The sequence below is a fragment of the Drosophila virilis genome, chromosome 5, assembly GCF_030788295.1.
Source record: "Drosophila virilis strain 15010-1051.87 chromosome 5, Dvir_AGI_RSII-ME, whole genome shotgun sequence".
Taxonomy (NCBI): domain Eukaryota; kingdom Metazoa; phylum Arthropoda; class Insecta; order Diptera; family Drosophilidae; genus Drosophila; species Drosophila virilis.
The window spans coordinates 23,901,777-23,929,657 of record NC_091547.1 but is presented as its reverse complement, the minus strand read 5'-3'; the positions used below and the strand labels follow the sequence as shown (position 1 = coordinate 23,929,657).

Genomic DNA, 27,881 nt, shown 5'->3' with positions numbered 1-27,881 from the left:
TCGAATGCAGTTTGCACGTGACGCACGTGACAATGGGCAAGGTGTAGGCGGACGGGCGGCCAATCCTCCTCCTCGGGTTGGTCTGGTCTGCTGGCAAAACGTTTGCACTACACTCAATTAATTTAATGGATCAATCGAACGCTTTGTTTGATGCTGCTCATTAAATTAACGCATTGCCCGGCAATTTGTGGGTCTCGGTATTACCTCATATGTGTACAATGTTTTTCATTAACTAATAGCCGAGCAGCTGCGGTGTCTTAAAGCCAGCACCAAGTAGTAAAATTAATCTAAATTTGATCTATACACAGTTTACCTATGTGTTTAGAGATTAACAAGCAGCCGCTGGCTCAAAGGCAGCAAGCTGCAAATAGTCGCTTGAGTAGAACGATGGGCTGGAGCAGGGTTCGAACCCACAACCTTTATTAGCTCAATTTAAATAGAGAAAACATATAAAAATAATATCAATTATACTTATATTCATTGCGACCAGGCAACGCCGGGTAATTTTCTCTAGTTACTTTATAAATATTGAAATTTCGAACAGCCAGTTAGTTGACTTATCTACCCAGTTTTTCATTTTATATGCAAATTGTAAACTCATAAATTGTACAAGCTGACCATTTCCTGTTTTTTGTACAGTCAAAATCATAAATATGCTTTAAAATGTATGCGAAATACTCGAAAAGCAAGAAAATGTGAGCGCGCATTGAGCAAGGTTTAATTAAAATGAAATTAGACAAACAAATGAGCGGCTAATTAATTAATTCGTAATGCCCAATAAATTTGTCATCAATTTCAATTCGGTGGCTCTTTAAATACAATGCATTTTTTATGCGGCTTTTAAGTAAAAACCAAACAAAAAAAAACGATCCGCTGCTAATCGGTCCGTTTCATAATTTATATTAATTTATTTGTAATTTAATTTTCTGCGCTTTGTAAAAAGCATCTGCGATCCCGCACACAAATGCGCGCAATTAAATATTTAAATTGTTTTCGTTTTTAAGACGGGCGGCTTTCTGATGCCTTTGCATGTTTTCCATTTGCCGCGCGTCGTATTCATTTGAAGGTTAAAAAATGTTTCAATTAATAAAATTTAAAAAAAAAATAATTCTGCGTAGACACGGCACAAAAAAGCCAAAGTTTAACTTTAAAAGAAACCTCAAGAGTCTTAGCTTAACAATGAAATTGTCGCTAACTATAAAGTACTTATATTTATAAATTTTATTTACTTTCTTAAAGCTTCTTCTGTTTACTTTGCAACTTTTCGCTACCTGATATCAAATTCTGGACAAGAAAACAATTTGCCGACAGTCGCTTTGAACGTGACTTGAGTGGCCCGTCAAATATTTATTTAACAGGAAGATGAGAAGATGACAGTTCCATTAACTTTTCTGCGTTATGACGGGGACAAATAATTGAATGTGTTTGCAAAACGTCAAATTTTCAATTAAAACGAAGAGCAACATATCAGATACAAGTTAACATAAAATATAGACTAAGTAAATTATTAGATTGTGTTATAAATACTTTAAACAGGCTTAAATCAGTTTTATATATATATATATATATATATATATATATATATTCATATACTTTTTATACATGACATAACGATGACATTTAACATTTATTTTCCTTCTGTTTGCTTACATTGTCAAAATGTAATTGTTGTATTTTGTTATTTGTTTTTTTTTTTTTATATTGTTAAATTTCGTAGCTTATCAAATTATTAACAATGAACAATGAGAAAAGAAAGAAGAGTGAGAACGAAATTCAGTTATATGAAGAAGTAGCCTACCAGGGTCACCAACAAGACACGGATTCCAATAGTTCTGACTCATCGCAGGCGGTTAAAAAACAACGCAATGTGAAAACAAGTGAGTGCAATCGGAATTACCTTTAACCTTTTCATCTAATGGGTCAACTAAATGTTCCTCCACACAGCTGAGAATGTGGCTACCAAACCGATTGAACTGATATTTGTGATATTATCGGTTATCGTGATGATCATCACATTCCCGATATCGATATTTATGTGCGTGATTATTCTGCAGGAGTATCAGCGCGCGGTCATATTGCGGATGGGTCGCCTACGGCCGGGCGGTCCCCGTGGTCCGGGCATGGTGTTCATTTTACCCTGCCTCGATAAATATAGAAAGGTGGACTTGCGCACCACATCGCTGGATGTGCCGCCTCAGGATATTCTTACCAAAGACTCGGTGACCATCAGCGTGGACGCCGTGGTCTATTACAGAATCAAGAATCCGCTGGATGTCACACTGCAGGTGATGGATCCCGAAAGCTGTTGTGAGCTGCTGGCGATGACAACGCTGCGCAATATAACCGGCGCCTATATGCTCATCGAACTGGTCAGCTCCAAGAAGGCGCTCTCCAGGCAAATCAAAGCGGCCCTGGATGCCACTGGCGCCACAGAATCTTGGGGCATACGCATCGAGCGTGTTGAAATGTAAGTTTTAACAATATCAATTCCTAATTGAGACTAAGCTGCCTTCATTCATGCCCATTAAGCACCGATATTTATATGCCGGAAACCCTGCAACGCGCCATGGCCGTGGAGCAGGAAGCGCGCCGCGAAGCCATGGCCAAGGTGGCCTCAGCAAATGGCGAACGTGATGCTGTCAAAGCACTCAAGGAGGCTGCCGATATCATGGAAATGAATCCAATAGCACTGCAGGTGGGTGCCACACAAGCGAAAACATAAGGTTAAACCATAATTACGATTGACTATTAATTTCCAGCTGCGCTATTTGCAAACACTCAATACGATTGCAAATGATGAAACACAGTCCATTGTATTCCCATTCCCCATCGACATTGTGCAGAAACTAATCAAATAATTAAATTTTAGTTTCCATAAAAATCACGTATAAAAATATCTAATAATGTAATGCCCTTAAATATATATTAAATTTAAATGTAATTCTAATGAAAACAAAACGATTAAGAACTGCATTCAACTATGAGACGGATCTTGGCTAAGTTTGATCCATATCTCGCCCAAATTCGTGTCCATACAATCCAGCCTGATCCCTCTCAAAGGTTAATAATTCTTAACTATAAGCAATTTAGCGCGGTTTTTTCAAATCTTGGAACCATTTGGCATATCTCCGCACTCAAGCAATAGATTTATGTTATTTTCGTTGACCCCAAATACCACAGATTGTAATTTGCATCATTAAAATCAATTAAAATCTGTTGTAAAACAACAAAAATATCAATTAATCTTGAAAATATTCAAATGAACAACGAGGCAGTAAAAGCGAGTACAAGTACAAGCATCTGAACTCGAAACGAATTTCTGTTGATTGACATAAAAGATAAATGACCTAACGAGAGACAGTTCTTATAAAGATGGAAGACAGCCCGCCCGCCGACGCTCAAGGCCAGATGCTGCAAATGAAGGGGAATAACATACTTAAAGAATTCTTGAAGCCGCCGCCACTTGCAGCACTTGCAACATATTTCGCGCACAGCTCATTTTAATGGCCTTTTAATCATTCACAAGAGTCAAAACAAAAAATTGTTTAAATGGAGCCACTTGAAAAGCTTGAAAATAATTAAATTCAATCACAAAATAAGTGATTTTCCCTATTTAAAGCACTTTTAATTATCAATTTTTTGTTTAATTTTAATTATTTTTATTTTGAAATATTTTTCAAATGCATTGACCCCATGTGGCAGCAACTCCAGCGGCGACTGCGCACTTAACCAACTGAATTGGTCATGGACCGTTTGAGTTGCGAGATCGCGAGTTGGACACATGTTTTTTTTTTTCCTTTTAATTCTCTTATTATTCCAAAGAGCTACGTCATCGTGGCAGCAGAGCAGAAACCGAAACCGAAGCAGAAACCGGTACCGGGCGTCCCATAACGAACCACGTGCTCTGCCATTTTGCCGCCAAAAAAAAAAAAAAAAAAAAAAAAAACAGAAAACAAAACAAAAGCCAGCAAAAGAGTTGAACTGGTTTTTTGCGCTTCAGAAGCAATAAAAGAATATAAGTGATCTAGTAGAGAGTATCTGACTAGAAGATACCCTAAAGCCAACGCCTAGCTGCCGTTACTTTCTTTACACAAATATCATATGCCCGCATTGAAAATCCATATACAAAAATCGATACATATTTAATATTTCAATTCTACACAAGAATCAACACAAAAGATTTGGTGAAATAAGCTCTTTAATTTTTCGAGTAATGCTTAGATGTTTCCATGTTTACAAAATTGTTTTTTATCGATATCTTTAAACTGGGAGATCTCGAAAAAAATTAATAAACTCCTGTCAGATTTTTATTTGTATTTTCTTTATTTATTCAAGTTTGTTGCACCAAGCTCTTAAAATGTACGAGTCAAGCTCAAGCACAGCCCAAAGCCTGACCGAAATCGATTTATATCGATATTTTGAAAATGAAACTAATTCGTTCCATCCATAATCTTTTTAGTTTACTTACATGTTCAGGAATCAGCATACGAAGTTTGCAAATTTAAGAGTTATGCTTCAAAAAAGATTTAGATCCAAATTCCGGAAATGGGAGATATCGAAATAAAATAATAATAAACTCGTTTTGTCAATTTTATTTATGGTTTATTTACCTACGTGGTGAGCCCGGTCTTCAAACCGATTGTTATCAATATTCCGAGATATTACTTCATGTTACGACATTTGGCCCCACAAAACGCTTTTGTAGGGTATCTCATAGCTCGATATTCTAGCTTCATAGCATTCATTGCCATGCTTCAAATTGGCTGCCACAAATAATTAATAAGCAGCCGCGTTCTAAGCGCTACAAATATATCTATACATTTATCTATCTGTAGCTGTGTGTATCCATGTATCTCTCGAGCCGTATATTTAATTTATGATCGCATTTTCAAGGTGATTGTGACGTAATAAAGCAAACACAGGCCTCTATTACTGGCTCCCTGAGCCTATTTGGCCCGTTTGAGCAATCGAAGTTAATCAATTCAGAGATTTATCACGTCAGCTTTGACAAGCGGCTCATTGTCATAATTACATTTTATAATTTGGCCCATTCCTCACATGCAAATACGTTGGCTGTGCATGTATCAAATGCGAATCCGACTCGCATATGTCAGCATTAAGAGGCATAATACACAAAGTACAGATCACAATTCATTTTGGCAGCTCTGCAACTCATAACTGAATATGAAACGTTGACTAGATCGGACAATGTATCTATGGGATTGTTTTCAGCTGACAACTTTTGTGTTCGCTTATAGCGTGAGCGCGACCCATTATTATTGTTACTATGGAAAAGTGGGCAACACGTCAGACGGCTCCAACTCACTTTACATAATATTTTATTTTTATTCCAATTGCTGGCGTTTATTTTTGTAATTTAAAGCTTAATAGCTACAATTTTGCGCGATCTGATAAATATATGTGGGCTGTAGTTTCGTTTATTTATGTTATTTAATTCTTAAAAATAAATAGCTTTGGGTTGTAAGCGATTTAAATTAAGTTTATTTTTAATATGAAAATATGTGTTGGAAGACTGTGAAAAGTCTTTATTTTTATATTCTGCTTGGCACAGTAGGCATATACTGACCACGAAATTTGGAGATCGAAGCCCGAGAGGCGAAATAAAATATATTTTATTTAATGTTTAACTTGCAATTCTAAAATTTTTTGAGATTTGTATTATTACTATAGATTACTTTGAAATGTATCTCAAGTTATGTAGTTAACTCCCTTTACCAAAACTGTTCCAAGAAACATAGTTCATCTCATTTCCAACTTCTTCAAACACAGCTCTGCTGCGCAAACTTAATTAAAACTTGCTGCAACACAAGCAGAAACCACATAAGAAAGAGGAGAAAAAAAAACTTTCGAGAGCGTCTCAAAATTTATTCATAGCCCGTCACAGATGTGGGTTCAGATTACACACCGCGACTCGAGCACCACTTGAGAAGTTGCAGTGGGGCAAAAAGACGGTGGTAAGTGCAACTTCATATTTGTTGTTAACTTTGATAAAAGATGCACCTCGCTGCAATAGTTGCAGGCAACTTTTATCGGTTTGTTGGCTGACGAAATCACGATTGTGGTTTGGCCTATGCTAACTGTACATCAAAGTTATGGTTAGACTTGCAGCTGGAGTCGTAGTCGTGGGTTTCGATGACAGCCGGCTCCATTAGCACCTCATTGACAGGCGAACGAGGGGCGATCGTGTTGTGTTACGCACCGCTGCTGCGGTAGCGGGGTGCAGCTCTTTCAATGGTCGTCATGAAAACTAGATTACACATTGATGATGCGCTCCAGTAATTGCTGCTGTTTGGCATATCGCGTGCCGCACTTATTATGTATCTTTAAGATACAATTATGCATGTGTGTAACTTGCGGCTGCCTTCAAGCAGAGCCTGTCACATTATTGTTGTTGTTGTTGCTGCTGCCGCTTAAATAAACATCAGCGAGTGTTTGTTTTAGCTTCCAATGACAGCCCATCAATAAGCAACACAGCCACATCGCTCATACGCCATGTTAAATCGAATTGAAATTTGTAAACATTATAGCTCCCAAGTGCATAATAATACATCATGGGGCTGAAGTGCTCTTTGAATTATTTCTAAATTTAACTCTGATTTTTTAACTGCTGACAGTTTGATCTGTTGACAAAGCTCTTCTCTTGCTGCCAGTCAATGGCAACTTTGGGCTCTGAGGCATTCGCTCAACTCTTTGAAGCTTTTGCTCAGCTTTAGCTGCGCCTTTCAACACGCTGTTAAATGTTAAACGGCTTAAAAAACAGCCTCAAGCACAACTTGACACATTTGTCATTTGATCCTTTTGCAGAATGCCTGGGGCATTGAAAACCCGCCACCAATATGAGAAAACTGTGCTGTAATTAACTAGCAATTTGCATTTTAACAAAGCCGTCAAAGCCTTGTTATACCCTGCACTGACGACATGGAAGGGGTATTCTGATTCATTCTGGTGTTAGCTTATAATTCCTTTAGGTCTACAAACATATTTGATGCGAGGGCTCTAGAAGTCCAAGTTGTCTGTAGGGTTTGAACATTCAGTCATTTTATCTTCGATTTTTTATTCAATACAGGGCATTTCTTAGCACATCAGCCTAGTTGTACGCATTCAAAAATGCCTTTGTCTTGCAACATTTGTCCCCTTTTGTGACTTGTGCGCACTTTGTTTACACATTTTGCAGAGACTTTGTATAACTTTTTTCATAACAAAAACAAATGGCAATTGTTTGCTGTTTACTTTAACTAATTTGTTATTGTTGGCCGCTTACAGTTTGTCTTGTTTGGTGCCCCCTCAAACCCTCAACCCGTTGCATATCACTTAACCCGCTGGGGGCTTAGCTGAAGTCCCTAAGACGTTTGCTTTCCGGGTTTCATAGAGCGAATTTCAACTCAAATTACCGGGCTAAATGGATTTTTCGGGAAAGGCAGGTTGTGTGTCGCTTTGCAGCGTGCAATTTGTTATAATAAAAGCATTTTGTTTTTTTTTTTTTTTTTTCTTGTTTCTATTTCATTTTTCTGTCCAACACTGGCCTGCAATTTGTTTTATGCGTTCAGTGTCACTTTCAATTTCTAGCAATTTAAATCGCGTTTGCGGCTTGTGGCGCGTATCCGCCGAATGAGGTCAGCATTGCCCGCGACAGATATTAAAAAAAAAAAAAAAAAAAACAATAAAAGGTTCCACTCGCCCCCAACTATGCAACAGCTAGTATATAATAATATACGCCTAGCTGCGCGTTCTATCAACTCAAGTGGCAAAGGCATGAATTGGACATGTCGAAATGTCCAGCTGACCACCATCATGCCTCGTTTGGTGTCGCCTCTTGTTGCGCTGTGTGTGTTGCACAGACAACGGCAATTTCTTGGCGCCACTGCCACAATCAGCATAAATTTTCACAAAAAATGCAAATTTGTGGCCTCTATTTGCGGATAACGAATGAATTAAACAAGTCGCTGTACAACACGACTCGTTTCTCGAGACACAATTGAGAGGAAGCTATAAAGTAGCTTGTTTTATAAGTAATGTAACCAGCTATTAGGTATTAAGTAAATCCCCCAAGGTTAGCACCTTACAAATTAAAGAGACATCTTAGTCAAGACCTGAACGATTTGATGACATTTACTTTTATTATGGATGTTCGTTTAAATACTAGCGTGTATACCCGGGCCTTGCCCGTGAAAATTAAATTTTAGAATAATCTGATAAACAAATAGCTTGTCCGCCATCTTACACATTGCTGCGTGTGAAAGATCGCTGAAAGACATTTCTAAGTTTGAAGCAAAAAAGAAAAAACTAAAATCCCTCTTTCCACTGAGAAAGCGTTGAGAAGAGGCGTTGCAACACGTCTCAAATGATTTTTCATAAGGATCCTTGAAAATGCATTTGAACATAAGACGTCACCCACCAAATCCGTGACCCAGTCAGCACAAACAGCTTTATATATAGAGATATGAATATTACACAACATGGGCTCGAGTTACTATATTAAATGTTCCGGAAGAAATACTGGAAATTTATTAGCACAATTGGTGATTATCCAGTTACATGTTTTACTATTTAATAACTGATATAGGAATGCTATAAATAGATCTCTGTAGCTGCAGAGGACGTGAGCTTTTGCATGTACATGATTCCGCAACAAGAAGCGACAAAGTGTAGCAACAAAGCGTTCCAAAGGAATGCACAGGAAATGCCGCAGAATGTTGCACAGACCGAGGAAATGCTCGAATAAATTCAGTTGATTAGAATGCAGAATATGTGCAAGAATTTGCATGCAACAATTTGATTAATCACAAGAGAACACAAAAGCAAGCAGCACGCGGGACTTGGGCAAAGGAATGCAGCTGATGTCAGCTACTGGACGCCAGGTGGCGCTCTGCCCGGCCTGCAGTTGTGGCAGCAGACACGCCCCATTCAATTGACGCTAACATGCCACAACGGGCGGCTACTGCTACCCATTTGGCATTGCAATTAGAGAAAAATGTCAGCGCGCGCGCAGCAATTATATAATTGAGTTTGACTGGGTCAGCAATGCGACACAGTCACTGCATTTACTAATTGAGCTGGCGGCAGGAGATGGTTCAGATATCGTGATATCACATAGATAAAAATAAAAATAAAATATAGAGCACAGTGTGTGTGACACTTGACATCAAATGTTATTAGACGTGCAGCCAGAATGTCACTCCACAACTAAGGCTGATGACACCGTTTGACAACATTGACACACGCATCTTCAGACAAACGCATCCGATAGATACAAAGATACTTATGTAACTTTGTGCTGAGCGAGCAGCTAATGGCCCGGAACTGCACTCGGCGCGGATTCCCTGTGGAGTGGGCGTGCGCCAAGTGTGGGCATTGTCCCAAACTAAGAGGAGTGTGCGTGCGGGTGTGTGTGCGGGCGTGTTTGAACTACAACCAAGTGCATGATATGCCGCATTAAACGCGATAAGCGGCGTCGCCCAAGAGTGGAGCATCCACTTCTGCCCGCAAACTTACCACCAAGTGGCACGCACTGTGGCAGTGGATAAGTGGGTTAAGTTATTGAGTACATATCAAATTACACGCTTAATACTTCTTGTTCATAAGGAATGCGGTTACAGGAACTCAAAGGAAATTTCTAAGGGGTGCATCATTTTCTTTTGTCAAACGATATATTAAGGAAGTGTGCTCGAAGTATGTGCTCAAAGATATGTTGGGCATGAAAAAAACTTGGAATATTCGTGATGGGAACGTTTCACTTCTTTAATTTTTCAATAATAATAATCATGTTATTCAATCTCAAAAAAAGAAACACAATTTTAAGTAATATTTTTGTACAGATATTTAAAAATGTGATTGACAAAAAAGCAAACTAATTTTCCTTTGTGCCCTTTCCATACATTCTCCAACGGGAAGAAATTTAGCAAAATGCAGTCTTTGTATTCACTTGCTGCACACACACGGTAATCATTGTGGACTGGGCATACATCAGTCAATCAGGACAAACACTGAACTACAGGGTATCTCCTCAAGCTCGTGAATTTGTTTCTACATGCTTTTAATAAACATTTGTGTACACATATTGAAGGCTCTCGCCCAGAATTAAGCCCATTTCGCAAGCCACACTCATTGAGACTCGTAAATTTGATGTGTACATCAAATTGTACAAATGTCGTGCTAAAAAAATACCCGTAAATTTGAATAAATATGTATGCATAGCGTCGCCACATGAAAATTAATCACTGACAGCAGCTGTCGACAATTTGGAGGTTCGTTTTTGGTTTCGGGGCTTATTTTTTTGGCGCCCACCCCCGATTCGAGTAGGCTGCCCCCTCACTCCAGTCCAAAGCCCGACTTTTTGCATCTGCATTTGACTCTGCCTGCGAGCTATTTATTTAAGCAATTGGATTTATGTTCGGGCGAGAAAACAAATAAATAAAAGCAATAAAACTTGCAAACAGCAAACGCACAAAACATACAAATTTGCTTATGAAAACAGACGCAGACAACAACAACAAAAGTGTATAACGAAAAAAATTCAAAACTGCAACTAAAAGCGTGAAAAGTTTGTTTGGGCGACAAAGTGAGGGGCAAATACTTGCAAAAACAAGTAATAAGCCGAAGATTGAATACCCTTCCCGACATGTATTATAATATATAATATAATATAAGAAACCGAACATTAAAGAGCCTGTTAGACATGTGCTTTAGCAAAGATTGATTGATAGTAACCATATAATATGGTAGTCCAATTTTATACGGTTTTGCAATTGGGTTCTCCCGGAATTTTGAAAAGCTCGTAATAGTTGAAATAATTTTTTCTACAAAGCTATATGATATAGTAGTCCGATTTGGAAAAGATTTGGTTCATCTATGTTGAACAGGTTAGAATAAGTATATGATTAGTTTGGGAATCTTGAAAAAACAACCTTTTATAAAAAAAATGTATTTTTAACCAATCGTTCCAATGACTATTATATGATATAGTGGTTCGACTCGTAAACGCAGACTGTTTCAGAAAAGTAACTTTTAAATTGAGAGAATAGCTTGCATTGAAAAGAACATGCAGCAATGACTATATCGACTCGGTTGATACTGATCAAGGAATATATACTACTTATAAGATCCGAGAAATCTCCGATGCGTTACACATTACATGACAAAATTTGTATACCCTAAACAAGGGCATATAGAAAAAAGCAGACAAGGTAAATAAAAGCATACGTACCCCTAGCGACCCCATCAACAACATCTACAAACAACTACAACTTCAGTCTGTCTGATCTCAGCGCTTGGATAAAAACGCGACGCGCGAGCCTCGAGAACCCGGCGTGGCCCCAAAAGCTACCGCTTGTCTCCGTTAGCGACGCCGGTTTGACATTCACATGTAGCCCGCTTGTAGTTCAAGGTGCGCCTGACAATTGTTCAAGCATCAGACTATGCGGGCACAGTAAAGCCTGTCTAAAGCAGACTAGGCTTAAAGCAAGAACTGCTTGAGAGTGAGATACAACTTTTAACTTTCTAGTTACAAGATGGAGAGTTAATGATATTACGAATTGTAATTTAACAATATATAAAAATGGCAGAAATTGGATTGTAATATTAGTTTTGAAATTGGAATAAGGCACAAACAAATTGCAACAAGAATTTGCATGCTTAGAGCAAGCGTAAAACAATTTTAAGTCTAATATAGCTTGCAATTGTTAAACTGAATAAAAAGAGTTCTTGATGTGAACATGTGTGCTTTACTTTTATACTTTATTTGAGTAGAAAACTTGTCATTTTGTTCGATTGTAGAGATAGCAGTTTCTGCAAAACCTTATTTTGTCTATCTTCCTTTCAAGCTCCACTGTAGCTACAGCTTACTTTCTTTCATTGGACAAGCACAACTAGAAGGCAGTTTTGTATATGCATTGTAAATTGACAATGATTGCCCACAATTTGCTCAGCACAAAACGCGACGCTGCGCGACGCAAACTGTAGATGCAGATGCAGATACAAAATGCAGATATAGATACAAACAAACGAACAACAACAAAAATACAGACATAACCGTTGTAGCTGCCACTTTGGACTTGTCTGACTGCCGCATAATTCATGCTACTTAAGTTTGTCGCACGGTCAACTTGACACGAACCGAGGGCCGCGCACAAATAATAATAATAAGCGCAAAATGGTAAAAAGGAGACGATTCTTGACGATTCCCTGACAACTTCTCGCTGAATTTACAAGCAGCCTCGATCATTATTCAATTAGGATTGATGCTAATGAAGTCGTTTAAAACGCGTCGCTAATTGACAGCCCGGCTTGGGCCAAGCAAGCAATGATGTAAGCCCCTCTGGAGCTATGCCTGGTACAGATCCGCGAAAAATATGGTAACTGCCCAAAAATGGCGCCGCCATCAAAGTTGCACAGCATATAAGGTGCAACATCTACTGATGGCTACAGCCTGTGGCAGTTCGATTTAGTTGCCACCTGGGTTACGTTTGGTTTATGGAGAGAAACGTCCGTATACGGCAGACTGGCAGCTAATAAAGTTGCGAAATACAACTTGGAAAGTTTTCGATCAAGTTAACAGAAAATTTTCAATAATTTTACAAAAGCTGATTATGAACATTTTTGCTTAAATGTATATTAATATCTTTAATTTTTGGAAATATGGTTCTTACCACTCGATTGTGCCAGCTTCCAAATGCAATTAATCTGCAATAAAACACGATATAAAAAAAAAAATTATTAAATATTTATTAACAAACAAACGAGTGCTGTAGTTAAAGATTGATCGACTTTATGATACCCTACAGCCAGTTGTGAGCTGCCTTTTCTTCTGCAATATTAAAATAATAAAAAACAAAACTCATATTTCAATCGATATGCAAAATTAAAGCTTTAGTCAAGTTAATATCATCCAATACTTATGGGGAATTCCCATTTTCTCATATAAAAATGCAAACTTTGGTAACTCACTATCACAATAAAAAGTAAATATAACATTCTACAAATCGATAGTTATCGATGTAAACCCAAAAGGTTATCGAAGTAAAATAGTTTATATATATATACATTTTTAGCTCTCTCTTGTGGCTTAGACATGTTACAAAAGTGTATTCTAGTGCAATATGCCCTGTTTTAACCGCGTTCGATGGGTATACAAAAAATGAAACTTGCTATCAAAACATAGGAAATCCATTTGGAAGCTACAAATTCTTAACTCAAAACTGAAAAAGCAGCTTTTGTGTTGCACAAAATCCGCTGAACTGTTGCCGGGGCCAAAAGCTGCCTGGTAATCTATCAGTTGAGCCGACATTATCGCTGTAAATCTCACGAGCTTGATGCGATTAGGGGGCTGTTGTAGTTATGAGGCATGGCTGTGGTGTAGATCGTAGACTTAAGATGGGGCCATATGCTTTTCACCGTTAGGCACGACTTTAGCCAGACTAATTGCAATGCTGCCGCAGTCGCAGTCGCTGCCGTGGCATATGTAGTATGTGCGGTGGTTAAAAATGGAAAACCCGTTTACAGTTGCCACCAAACGAGCCACTGCACGTGGCCACAGGCCGGGGCCAAAACCATTAAAAAGACGCTAGAACAAAGAAGCCGCCGGTAGGAAATTGGAGCTAACTCCCGACCAAAAGCCAACAAAGTCGGAGAAAGGTTCGCAAAGTCAAACGCAATTTGTGAGCGAATGCGAGCATGTGTTTGTGTGTGTGGCGGATGTGAGCGTAAGCTGCAAATCGGTTTAGTTCAGTAAACATAGAGCAGAAGTCCAATCATAATTGAAAACCTAGAAATCAATTGGATTGCTTGTAAGCTCAATTACAAATTACAGTTCGCAATGGCTTTGCTATTGGCATTGGGGCTTTGGCCTCACGTCTCAGTTTAAGTCAATGTTCAATTAAATAATTGGACTCCATGGGCAATGCCATAAGAAATAGACCTTCACATTGGATAGGCAATTTGTCTGGAAACTTTCTGTAGAAATCGCCAGCAAGTCCATGGTGGCATCTTTTTTGTAGAAGGAATCAGCCAAGGCACTCTTGATAAGCTTAGCTGCCTATTGATGCTTCGCTTGAGAGGTAGAAATTATGATGGCCCACCTGACGGAGCATTGCTTAGTCAAGAAGGTAGACAAATATGCTATGCACATCTGGGCAAAGAGTTTGTATCGCCAGATTCCTCAGATTAGAAATAAATCAGTAAGAGACAGGACAAAGGAGTCGAGCATCTGCTAAACAAAATGATTTGAAGAACTTATTCATAATATCAGCTGCATATATTATGATACATTTCTTTACAGTTTCTAACCTTTCTAGCTGTTTTTATCTAAAGTCTCCATAAAAAAAGTCCTTTTCATGCAGGATTGATTGAAAGTTTTTCATATGTTGCACTCAAACCAGAAACCAATTTGTTTTGCCCCCCTATAACCCACTGCCTGCCCCGGCAACATTTGCCTTAACACCCAACACTTTTGGGCACATTCAACTTGCGCTCTGTGCTATTATTTCCAGCATTGGCAAATGGAACCACCAGAACCACAATGCAAAGGAAGTCTTTACAAACCTTGAGCAGATTTTTCACTTTCCTTTCCGACGGCTTAGCCAGGCAGAAGAAGAAGCAACAGCAGCAGCGGAGTTTGCAAAGTTCACGCTAAATTTAAGTTGTACAAAGCAAAAAGGCAGCCCAACCTTAAGCCCAGAAACCATCAAGGTGTGTGTCTGTGCACAGCTGTTGCCAACTGGCAGCGACTCACCCACAATAACACCGCATCCGGAGGCACTGAATTCGATATGCCCCAGCCCCTTGAATCTGCGCCCAACTCCCTGCCCCGACGCTCACATTTATGCTGAATTGCATATTTTTGCAGAGACCGCAGACGACTGCAATTGCTGCCCGCCAAATGGGATTTATGAATGCCCAGAGCCAAAGCCACAGCCCCGACCGAGACCCAGACCTCGCGTTTCAGCCAGGGACAAGGCAAGCTTTAACAGAAGCTAGCTGCTGATAAGCGGTCCCAACTTTAAGTGTGGCATTTCGAGTGGTAGCTGATAACACGAGTGGCAACCCGCCTATGCACTTATGTTTAGCTAAATCCAAAACAATTCGTGACAGACCCACATGTTAAGTATGTCCAAAACAACAATGGTAGAAAAAAATCAATAGTCCAAGCACTTGGCAACTCAAATTGTTGCACCACTTGAGTGGGGGAGTGGGGGCGGGATTGTAGTACATTCTACGCAATTTGAGTGGCGCCCGCTCTAAACCGAATACTCGAATGTTGGCGCCATGTCCATGTTGCCATGCTCCCGTGTCATGTACATGCATGTTGTCCATGTTGTGACTCCTCTTGTTGGTTTTTCTTTCGTTTTTTCCTTTGTTTTTCTTCCTTTGGCACTTGACATGGCAGCTAGTTGTATGTGGCATCCTTGTCGCTGCAAATTAAACGTGCTGTCCCAACTAAATTGCTATTAGAAAATTTGCTGCCCCTCGCTCACATGACCACCATTTGATAGGTTCTTGGTTCAATTTTCCATGCGGCTGACCAACAATTGTTGCGCCCAATGGAAACTAGCGCATTCTCTGGTATAAACTTGTGTGGAAGAAACCCGTAGGTATTCATAATTGAGCCCAGGACCCGGCGCAAAGCAGGCTCTATAATCTAGTTGTGGTCAATGCTGCCGGCTAATGGACTGGGTCAATGCAGTTGTGTGTGTTTGTTATTGATTTATGTGGCTCATTTCGAAAGAGAGAGAGAGAGAGAGAGTTGGGCAGGCAGTTGATTAAATTTGCGGTTCTTAACTAGCTGCAATCGCAAATGTGAAATTATAATCATGCGGGAGCAGAAACTTGAGATTCGGTAGAGAAATTGTATTGCTTTAATATAAATCGGTGCTAAGCATAATTCTGACCCAAACAATCAAATGTTTTTACTTAAGCCGAACATTAAACTCAGCCAGTTGCAAAAGAAACAATCTAACTGAAACTCGAACCGCATAAATGATTTAGGTCTCAATCATAGTATTTATCTAAGATTCTATTTATCCAAGCCTACTTGGCAGTTGCCAACTTAATATGAAGACAAAATTTATCAATTTGAAATTTCAGCAAAAAGCACAATTAATAACTAAAGATTCAAATGTTTCCTTATGATTTTGATACATGAGAAACCAATGCTTGAACCACAAATTATGTTACTTCATGTGGATAATCAGCTTGAGGATGCGAAACTCAAAGTTTAGAACCGAACACCGAATCCTCAACAATTGGAGTGGGACTAAATATACGAATTTGTGCAATCGTTTTAATTCTATTGCGAAATGTGTTACACCAAGCAGCTAGGCATTGCTGTGCTGCTATTAGGAGGAGCATATCAAATATGTAGTTTCTATGGAAAGGCTCTACTGTTAAAACACTCGAATAACTTCCTAACCATTTCTGAGTTCTTTAAGTGTTTTCAATTATAATCAAGTGCTACCTGGCAGGTGCAGCAGCATCTTTGGGCATATTATACAGTCCACTAGATGAATCTATTAACTCCGAGCAAACCACATGAGTTGGCAGCTAACCACAACAATGCCATCAGCAGCCGCAGCAGCAGCAGACTGAGCCTTAGAATGTGTCACAACAAATCTTAACTTGCAGGTTCAATTGTCGTTTTGCATATTGTCACGCCCACATGCACAGCTGGCATGCCAGATGTGTCCAAGTACCTCAAAGTGAGCTCATGTTTTGGGCATTTATGTGTGTGCACATATATCTTTATCTGTGGACAAGTGCTCCTTGGTCAGCTGTCATAAATACCAGCAAGTAGCACAGCAAACACACACACACACAGCAGGCACACACACATATATGTCAGCTCAATTAAAATGCCGTTTGTTAGTTGTGCTGATGGCCAAGCTAATAATTAGCTTCCGTTTTGTGCACAGCCTAAGCAAAAAGTATGACGCCAAGCAATCAAAATAAGCCACACAATCCACCAGATACATTTGCAACTGTGCGATGCGAAGGCGTTGCTGCAATTATCTGAGCTAAAAAGTAATTAACAAGCGCTTGAGACAACACAGGCTAGCCAAGCCTTTATTGCCTATTTTTGGCGCACTTTTTAGACTAACATTAATTGGAATATTTGCCAAGAGAAATTGTTGTATACTGAATCAGCCTGTCGCCAGTCATTCGCTCAATTACTCAATCAAACGTTGAATAGGGCTCAAAGGCCGAAATTATGAACTTTTCACACCTTAATGGCCGGCAAAAGCCCCCCGAACTGGTCACTGGCATTTAGGCGGGGCTGGTCAACTTACGGTTAACGGGCTTGCGGTTTGTTTATTTTCATTTTTCGTACACCTGCAATGCCATAAAATTTTATGGGCTCTGACCATAAAAGAGACATTTGCCTCCATAATTAATTAGCAAATATGTTTTATGACATTTTATGGCCAAAGTCGTTAATTTGTAACACAAAAAGGTGCAGAAATTAAAGAGAGAAAAGGGAGAGACAAAAAGGGGTAAACAATGCAACGCATTGTTTCAATACTTGGAAAAGATATAGAAATTTTATTGGAACGTATAAGGTTTCAGATGCAGCGCATAATTGAAAAAATTTAAAATAACATCCATTATTAAAGAAGCTCAACTATGCCCAATAATAATATAAAGCAACACGGTTCGAAATTAATGTTTTTTGTGTGCCTCTTCCTTTAACTTGTTGAGAATTTTAAGCGAGATAAATGCCAGCTACTTTTTGTGCCTCCTGCTTCAACTTGTTAAGAATTCTTGTGTAGGTTAACGCTAGTTACTTTGTTCGCCTCTCCGTTTTAACTTGTTGAGAATTCTAAGCATCAAGCATCGAAAAATAACAAAGACGGAGAAAACATAGTTCACTTTCTGTGTGATATGCTTTTATTTATATAAAAATTAATTGGCTTATGGCAAATTATACCTTCAGAGCATTAAATTCATAGCGGTTATATATATTATGATATTTAACACCCCACTTAAAATCTCTTAAGCACACTGAAACCCCAATCAGTTATATTTAAGCATTCGATTGTTTTGTAATTCGCCTAACAATATGACAGCTCTGTGCCCACTTAAGATTATTTCCAAGTCAACCAACAGCCACTCCCCATGCCATTACCATCTGCTTTGTACCACTCCAAAATGGCAATTATTTCCATTTGAGTTACGCTTTTGGGTACTAAAGCTAAACTGTTTACGCTTCTTTAAGGTAAACTTGAAACTCGAAAGCAACAGCAACAATATCAAAGGCATGTCAAATACTCGAGCTCTTGAGTATTGGAGGGAAGGGAAGGGAGAGAGAGAGTGTCGAGTATGTTAATTGCAAGAATGCAAGCGATGTGACCTCACAATACAAAAGCAAAACAAAAAAGGGATCGACCCAAAGGATATTCAACGCACGCAAAAGCCGCCCCCGAAAGGCAGCCAATAACCAGGATAAGGAATAATAAAAACAAAAGCAAAAGCAATGTGGGTAATTTTCAAAATTTCATACAAAAGCACAAAAGGAAAAAAAATGCTGCGTTGGAATTGCCAGACTAAATGATACCCTTTAGACAGCATATGAGTTTTCATTAATACGTACTACTATAAAGAATGTGTTTCTCATGTAAATTCTGTGTTTAGAGTCCGATCTGTTTGAAATTTGGATAGCTACCCAACAAAGTTGGCTGGGAACTCTCAAAAACAGGGCCTAAATTCATTTCAGTATACCTCCTTAACGTTTTTCAATAGCTACAGGGTATAAGGAAGGCAAGTAAAGGCTATTTGGTAAGGTGTCCAGTGCAGGGTGGTTTCCATTGCCAGTCGCTGCGCAGGCACCGCAGGATATCCCATTAAGTAGAGCTGCATTTCATATATTGAGAACGAGCCTCGTGACGGTGTCGAGAAATTTCACGCAAAATAACAATTTCGTCGCCGACTTTTGAGTGTAGAAATTAATTTTATGTGCCTCGCGTTCGTTCGTTTGTTTGTTTGTTTACAGAACGTGAAGTAATTGCCGGCGGGCGCCGCTGCCATATCGCAACAGGATCTGGGATCCGGGACTCTGACATTAGCCGTGGCGACGCGTGCGGTTTTCCCTTTACGCATTTCATCGCCAATGGCGCCTGCGGTGCACGCCAGGTCCCGTGTCCTGTGTCCTGGGAATCGCTGCCAAAAGTCAACAAACCGAAAATAGAGCCAGGACAGCAGCTGGCACTGGCAGCCGGGTCACAATGGGTGGCCACCAACCAGTCAAACATTCATACAGCATCCAACAAAGATACTTTATATAAATATTTCTTTTTGGCACTTGCTTGCTTCAGTAAATAACCCGGAAATTTCATCATTTCCACAAACGCCGGAAATGCAGTCAAAAATTCTTTTACTCAAAGTAAAGACCTTAAATTTTGAAGTGTTGTAAAAGAAGCGGAAGCCTTTCAATTGGCAGTTTTAAAGAGTTTTGTTCGAGCTTAAATGGTTGAAAAATGTTGTGGACCTTCTTGAGAAGATGAGGTAGACATTATATTAAAATTAGAGAGTACTATGGACAATTTTAACTCAGGGCGGTTTTCTCTATGTTTATAAAAAGATTAAGTATGATTAAAAAATATAAATTATTAATAAAAAAAACAATTAGCTTTAAATTAAACTCAAGTAAAAAAATATATTAACAAATAAATTATATAAAATAAATTTATAGCGAAACAAATATCCCAGACATTCTTGAAATTATCATACATATAAATAACTTCCTATATGTAAATATTGCCATAAGTTTAAGAATTCCCAGTACTGTGCAAAATGAACTCAATCGAGGCCATGCTCAATTTTTCAGCCACCACTGTGCAGATTCTCAGCCGCAGGCGAATTTCACTCGCAACGCGTTGAAGGACTCGTCCGAAGAGTGTTGTTTGGCCGCCCCAAAACAAAGCCAAAAACTGTGCGAACGGGCGAACACAACAGAAACGCAAATTGGAAGAGGAAGCAGCAGCAGACCCAGACCCAGCAGCAGCAGTAGAAGCAGCAGGCCAAAGCGTAATAGAGAATGAAATAGAAAATAAATAATAAAATATAAGCGAGTGCCGCATGCCGCAAGCCAACCCCCGTGTCTGGTCGGGAGGATGAGCGCGCATTGACGTCGTCCTGCGGCCGGTTGTTGTTGTTGTTGTCTGCCCAAAAAATAGAAGCAACGATTGCTGCGAGTGGCAACAAGCAGCGGCAGCAGCAGCAGCAGCAGCAACAGGGGAAGGGGCAGGGGGAGAAATGTGTAAATGCTGTAAGCGAGGCGCAGACAACGCAGCCGAAAAGCAGAGTAAACCACCCCTCGCCAGGATGACAGCAAGGACAATGCCACTAGAAGTAGAAGTAGAAGAAGAAGCAGCAGCCGTGGCAGAACCAGCAGCAGCTGCCGCAGTCGCGCAGTTGTTAGTTGGCTCGCAGGCATTTTTTGCGTACTTGTCTCGACGCGTCGTCTGAATCTCCGTCGCAGGACGCAGCTCACGCGCGCCCATTCCCATGCAGGTCCTGCGAAACCCTGTCAGCCAGCACATGCAGCATGCCACAAAGTAGCTGCTGCGACTTTGTTGCGTGATTCATGCCGAGGGCGAGATTCTAGCTAAAACATTTACTTCCAGCCTTCAGATGAAAGACATCCTAGCCTAGACATATTACACGATTACGAAAACGAAAACCATCAAAGTTGCCTCCGTGGCAACAAATGAGTTTTCCACAACTAGAAGCCACATAATACGCTTGGTCAAGCAGCAGCTCAATCTGAGGCGAGCCCAATAATCATATCTGATTCAGACTTTTCTCATTTATCATCCCAAAACTTTGCGACCTTATGTTTCAGCCAAATATTACGAACATTAATCAGCTTGGTTTTTATAATAACGACTAATTACCTAAACTTTATTTAAATATCAAAGATATAGCTAAAATCTAATGAATATTCAGCTGAAATTGGCCACAAAAGAAATAAAAGCCATGATATAAGCGAGACTTTTGGCTTTCTTACAAATAACACTAAGAAAAACAACAAAAGGTTTCCAGGCAACTGAAGAATAGATCTGCCCCATAGATAATTGTTATTCGCTTTAACAATAGAGCGCAATTTAGCTCAATAAACGGCACGAAATATCCGCACATAAATGCACAAAACTATGCAAAATACAAAGTAGAAAAAGAGTAAAAAGTTTATCAGCTGGAAGTGAAAAAAAAAAAAAACAATCAATGAGTGAGTCATGAGCAGCGCATTCGCCTTGCCCCGTTGATGACGAGAGTCTAGGCTCAAGGTCTTGACCATATTATCATAATATATGCCAACTCGCAAATTGATGACATCACAAGAGAGACTCATAAATATGCTGATTGGATTTAGGGGGCCACTTCTTACAAGTTTGTGGGTGGATCTGGCACAATTTAGTCATGGCTTAAAAAAAAAACGCTTGAACTAATTTGTAGACGAACATTAATTTCCTGGAATTGAGAACAATTTAGCCACGAGTCATTTTGAGTTTGAAGATTTTACAAATGTTCTTCAGTATGATACAATTTTAAAGAATGCGGAAATACCTTTTAAAATGAATAGATCTTGCAAGATTTGAATGGGCAAAGGAATGATATATGTGTAGTATATATAGGATCTAGTTTTAAGCTAATAATGTTTGGAGCTCGGATGTTTCTTATTTAGTTGGGTCACTTAGACACCACAACTACCAAGGTCTGCACCTAAAGCCGAGAACCTAAACTCTGCACAACTTTTTCCGACAGATTTCCGAGTGCCTTTCTGACATATGCGATGTGTTACCCTTGTTGCCTTGCCCGCTCTCTTTCAGTCAGTATTATAGACAGCTGGTAACTATAAATGGTGGGGACAGCGTAGTTATCAAGTATCCTTTACTTCTGCCCGTCACATTTGCCTGTGTCTTGGCTTCGATGACACGACAATGGCGCCAATGGCGCTGTTTGTTCTTCGCCCCTCTGTCTGGTTTGTTGGGGCGCTCGGAGGAAATGGTAGAGTGTGCTGTCAAGGATATGAAACTTATTTGCGCCACGCAAACAGCTGAGCAAAAGGACAACCGTCGGAAAACAAACAACACACACACACATATCCAATGAGTGTCAGTTAAAGCCGGAAAGGAGTAGAAGGACAATTGCTGTTAACAAAGTGCCAAAAAGGAGCAACAACAAAAAAAATAAAAAGAATCATAAAAAAAAACATATGAACAAAGTTCAGAGTTAATTCATTTTGTTGTTGCGGCAACAAAAGCCACGCAAAGCCCGAAGACAGTCGTCCCGGAGTCCTGGCATTGTTTGCCCGCAGATTGAATCCTTGTGAAGGCCGCCTCGCAGTCCCAGTCATGAGTCATCCTTGAAGCTGGTGCCGCCGCCGCAGCACGCATAACTTTTATTCCATTGTCGAATGCCTGCGATTCGACACTTGGAGAAAAAATATTGATTCTCGTGCTCCAAATGAGTACGAAAAAACGTCAAAAATGTAGACATTAATATGTCAAATTCAAGTTCGACTTTCAGAAACTTTTCATTTGATTCCAAACATTCTCAATCATAGAACTTTTGTACATAAAATTTGAAAGCTTTAGACTCTTTTTAACCATGCATAATCTTTTACCAAATATATTTAAACTTTTTCTAACATTTAATTTCATTTCATTCATGCCGATTTTTCTGAGTGTACTTTATAGCCTCGCTGGCTCCACGCAGGAGTCCCAAAAACTCATAAATTTTACCATTGCGCTTGGCTTTTTCTTTGTTTCTTTTCAATTTTGCCCATGTTGATTATGAAATTTCATTTGGGGCTCAATTAACTTGCGTCGAGCACGCGATTCCGCTTTGCCGAGTGTCCCACATTGTACGTATATATATATATATATATTCTATATCTATATGCACTCGTTTATAGTTCTCCGTTTTCGCTGGGTTGCGGTAGGTTTGAAGCTGTCTCTCGGGCTAGGGGCTTTGCTTAATGGCCTTTTAAATGTGGCGCCAACTCGCGCAGCGGTACCGCCCCCGCAACGGAAATGTGCATTTAAGTCGACCGAATGAGTTTAAGGACCTTCGCAGACAACAACGTGTCCTGTCGCACGCACTGCCAAAAGCAAATCGATGAACTAATTTGATGGACGTCAGACTTGTGACTTGTTAGTGCGGGCGGTCGGAGACGCGCGCGTTCAGTTGTCAAAGGTCAAACCCGAGGGCGTTGATGGGTCAGGGCTTACGCAGGAGTGTTGAGTGTGTGTGTGAGCAATAGTAATAAAGATGAAGTCCTGATATTATTTTAAATGCAGCGTGAAGCTAAAGGGGAAGTTTTTATTGTTGGGGGAGATAAATATACGCTGACATATTATTTGGCATGTCTGGTTATCAGGATATGCCATAAACTACACACAAATAAGAAAATGTTTTTCTATTGAAAATCGAATAAAAATGCACGCCCCTTGCAGCTCGTGTAGATGGAAAAGTTTCCTTGAAAGAGCTGAGTAGGCTTGAAAAATCAAATGTCAAGCAATCTTGAAGAACCATCAAATTCTTATACATTAAAAATTTCAAAAAAATACAAAAATTAAAGCAAATAGTCAGGTACTGAGGCAAAAACGGACGCATTCGTAATGTAATGAGTAATACAAAAACAAACTATGTGAAAAAGAAAAAATATTCCAAAATATTTTTAAACCAAAACCTCGTTTTAATAAAATTAAAATAAAATTACCTCAAGAAAAAGCCTTGCTGTGGAAACACAAAACTCGTGACTATGCAGGACATGGAGATGGATATGATGAAACTCTACTAGACACATTTTAACACAAGAGGGAAAGGGAAAAAGATGACGACTTATACATTAAAATGTTTAAGAAACGTGTGAGCGTATAAACAACAAAAAGATGCAGTTCAAAAATACATATGAAATCTAAAACCATAAAATGTTTCAAAATTAAAACCATGGAGTCATGGAGTTGGATATGATGTACCTTTATTGGTCACATGCCGAGGCAAAAATGGTAGCAAAAGCATTTATAACATAAAAGAGTCCAAAGTATCTACATTTAACTGTATTAAACCAAACTCTTCATGTATCTCAAAAAAAAAAAGGTCCAAATTATTTCCAACGGAAAACAATGCTTATAATATTTTCTAAAGAGGCTTCACCTTGAAAATACAAAATGCCAATTTTAAAAGACCGACAACAAATTTGTTCCCATGGAATATATCGAGATAGATACGAAAATCCAGAAGTCGTTAACTTGAAAGCGATGATTAGAATTAAAAAATTAAAATACGGCGTTTAACCAATACAAAAGAAAAATTACATGATAACGAACAATCGAAATCCTATAACAAAAATGTCTTTTTTTTTATTTTTTTATTTATTTACACTCTTTAGACAATAAGTAAATTTAGTTTGTGTAGGAATAATGAGTGTTGAAGTACACACATACATACACACATAGTAGGATTTTGTTTTTTCAGTTTTAGTCGTTTAGCCTCACTCATTACTGAACGTTAAAGAGTAAACAAGTTAACGTGCTCAGAAAAATAAAATAATAAATATTGAGATCGACTAAACCAACAAGTATTTTATTTTATTGTGCACATTTCAATAGTTAGCTACACTTAAAATTAACAGGAGTAAAAAAGTTTCCAGTGAAACGCACTTTTATAGTTTACTTATTTTGTGTGTAAGATTGAAGTTCTACTTGTTTGAATTATCTATTCGGGAGATCGAGAATATGCACTCTTTGAAGTTTTTTTACTGCTGTTTGATTTAAGCCAAGTTTATTCTGGTGGTTGTGAAAAGTCGATCAATGTATTTTGTACTTATTTTATTACATGAAGAATTCTTTTACATGAAGAATTTTTATATCTTTGTTCTTGCATTAGAGATGTAGAAAGGAGCATTTACTATGGTTCGCAATATTTTTAGCTGATCGCTGAATAATATCAATATAGGAGCGCTAGTAATACCCCACAGTCGTAAGGCACAAGTCCACACATGCTTGAGGATGGCTTTATACAGGCGAACTTTGTTCTCTAGACTAGTTTGAGATTTTCGGCCTAACACCCAGGACACTCGTTGTGTCTTTAATTTAAGTTGCTGCCGTTTTGCCTTAATATGATTTTTCCATGCATGTAAATCTTCGATCGAGATTCAAGCCAAAATAGAGGGATTTTATGGCCTTTACTTTTATTTCCCAACGGAGAAACCAGGCTTCAATTATGTTGAGTTCCGACTGCCGGTGTTGGGCAGCTCCGTCCTTTGATGAGCTAGTTGCTATAATGGATGTGTCATCCGCGTATGTTGCAACTGTTGTGTTAGAAACTGGCATGTCAGCCGTGAACAGGGTATACAAGGCAGGCCCTAAGACGCTTCCTTGCGGAGCACCTGCATTTATGGAAACAGTTGCAGTTAAAACCTCAAACTGTGTGCAGTAGAAAAATTGTTCAATTTTTCAACTTAGTAATAATAATACTTGAGGTAAGATGCTGATAGTACTTTTAATTAAAAAAAAAATACATTACAAATTAGGCAAAGATTTGCGATGAAAATATGAATGCAGCATGTGCTTGAACATAAGAACAAAAATGCATTTACAAATTTTATAATATAATATACATATATTGGACTCAAATCAATAAATATCAGAGTTTGTCCATTAAATAAAGCGTAGCCTTATTTTTAGTAGAAATAAAAATATATATTAAAAGCTAAATAATAAAAAGCGACAGTAACGTGTAGAATATGGACAAAGTCGTACACAAAACAAAAACAAATTATCTTTTTAACAGAAAGAACTTTTCAATATTACAAAATAATAAAGCAAAAAGCTTTAAAAAAATTATAAATGACAAACCAAAAATAAAAATTGCAGCAGCTGTATGCACAGGCTGAGAGTTGGAAGACAACTGAATCGAGTTCCAAAAAACTTAGAGGTGAAATAACCTTCAGAACTTCAAAGCCTACTAAATAGATTAGAGTTAAACTTGTTCTTTTTATGTAACTCAATGCCTACTCGATTACTTAAAGTGCACGAAAAGGCCATTTGAATTAAAAAGCAGTGTTGGTAAATTCCAAACAAGCTAAAGTTTATAAGTTCCGTACAGGGAACTAGCATATGATTTGATAAAGCTGTGCTCATACATAATTCCATTATCTGATTTAAAGACTTTTCGTACACAAAAAGACGAACTTATGCCGATTAATCAAAGATCAGCACAGCGTACTTTCCTTTCGCTTTCTATCAGATGGATTATTTGACGCCCGCAATCTTAGACCTGCCAGCATTCGGGAGAGAGACCCGCAAACGCCATCAGCTTAAATCCAAAAGCTGCTTATCGCACTCGACCCAAAAGCACTTAACTTTCGACCAAGGGCTCAAAACAACAACAACAACAACAACAACAATCAGATGAAGCTGGTGGCGCCATCAAGTGTCCATTGTTTCTACCGTTTAGTGAAAGGCAAAGAGAGAGAGGGAGAGAGGGAGAGAGTGAGTTCAAGTTGAAAGCTGCGAGTCAAAGAGCAAGAAGAAGAACTCTAATGTCCAAAGTGTTGGAAGCTACAAATAAAAGACGAATAAAATTATAAATAGAGCACAATTGTTAAGCAAACAACAGAACACCAAAAGACAACATCCAAAATAAAAAAAAAAACTAACTAAAACAAGTTTTGCAAAGCTACCAAAAAAAAAGATGCCAAAAGAAGAGCTGGCACAAAGGCTAAGAAGACAAGGAAGGCGAGCGCCGAGAGGGGTGGCACGAACAGGCAAAGCCAAAGGCAATAGTTGAAAGTCAAAATACGTGGGCAGAGCTTCGACTCAGAGAGCGCAAGTCAGAAGGTTGCTTGACTAGGAGATGCCCTGCAAACAAGCTGAATAACTTCTGGGAAAGTGGAAAGGCGTTAGAAGTAAAAATGAATAAATAAAATGAAATGTAAAATAATCTATGCACTTGTTTTTTTTTTTCAAATTTCAAATCTCGAGATACTTTCCCTTACATATGCAATATGCCCCTTTTCAACAACTTTCAACGGGTAAAGGGTATGCAGAAAACAAGGAATGTGACGTAGCTTATCAAATATCAAGAAAGTGCGTGTCAAAGCGCACAGAAAACCATTTTTATTTCCTTTTACATTTTGCGCTTCCTTCGAACAGTTGCGAGAAACTGTATGTTGTATATATGTATGTATGTATGCATGTATATCTTCATATATATGTACATACATATGCATGCATACGTATGTATGTATGTCTAAGAATTATCGCTGTTGCAATCAATTTGGGCATTCGAGTGTTCTGTCAGCAACCCCAAAATTGGTTGGCCCCATTCCCCCCAAAGCCCACCCCCCTCATACCATAGCCAAAAAATAAAACTAAATCGAATTTACGGTGCATTCAACTTGGGATATCAATAAAAATCGATTTGGCCTCCAACACGGAAGCACTTTGCTCACTAACTGCCCCCTCCCTCCGCTGCCACACCCCCCTCACTTCGTCAACCCGGCTCTTGGTCCTGCTTATTAGGTCGAACGTGCCTAGGCAAATTGTCTGTGCCCGGTTTCCGGCCTTTTCGTTCCAGCCTGGCCCAAAAAAGGGCAGCCCCTCTGCTGTATTGCCAACACCCCTCGCCACCCCCCTACCCTACAACACCCCTGGAACGCTTGAGCTAACAGTTTTCTGGTTATTTGATGGCGCAATAAAAGCCTTTGATTATGATGTCCTCTTATTCCTTTGAGAGCTGCAACTTTTCCTGTACTCCACATACACGCGCGGGGGTATCCGTTATTCCCCCTCCCCCCCCCTCCCCCACACACACACGAATACAACTTTGTTGAACACGCGCTTTTTGCACGTTTCTGTTGTTGTTGT

The 27,881-nt window shown here is 39.0% G+C and overlaps 2 protein-coding genes across 3 annotated transcripts in view; one reads left to right on the top strand and one right to left on the bottom strand.

Annotated features, from left to right (window-relative positions):
* Window positions 1-27,881, bottom strand: part of uzip (beta-pore-forming protein unzipped) — a 38,476-nt gene that overhangs the window by 9,203 nt on the left and 1,392 nt on the right. Inside the window, exon 3 of one of the 2 annotated variants that reach the window (XM_002048941.4) lies at window positions 12,669-12,699. The gene's annotated coding sequence lies outside the window, so the exon portion shown is untranslated. Of the gene's footprint in view, window positions 1-12,665; window positions 12,700-27,881 lie in introns of both variants that reach the window. The other variant, XM_015174042.3, reaches the window with a different exon arrangement.
* On the top strand, window positions 1,679-2,941 carry LOC6624820 (stomatin-4). Its single transcript, XM_002048942.4, has 4 exons — window positions 1,679-1,877; window positions 1,945-2,467; window positions 2,530-2,695; window positions 2,760-2,941. Exons 1-4 carry the CDS (start codon window positions 1,736-1,738, stop codon window positions 2,856-2,858), a joined length of 930 nt encoding a protein of 309 aa, XP_002048978.1. The 5' UTR covers window positions 1,679-1,735; the 3' UTR covers window positions 2,859-2,941.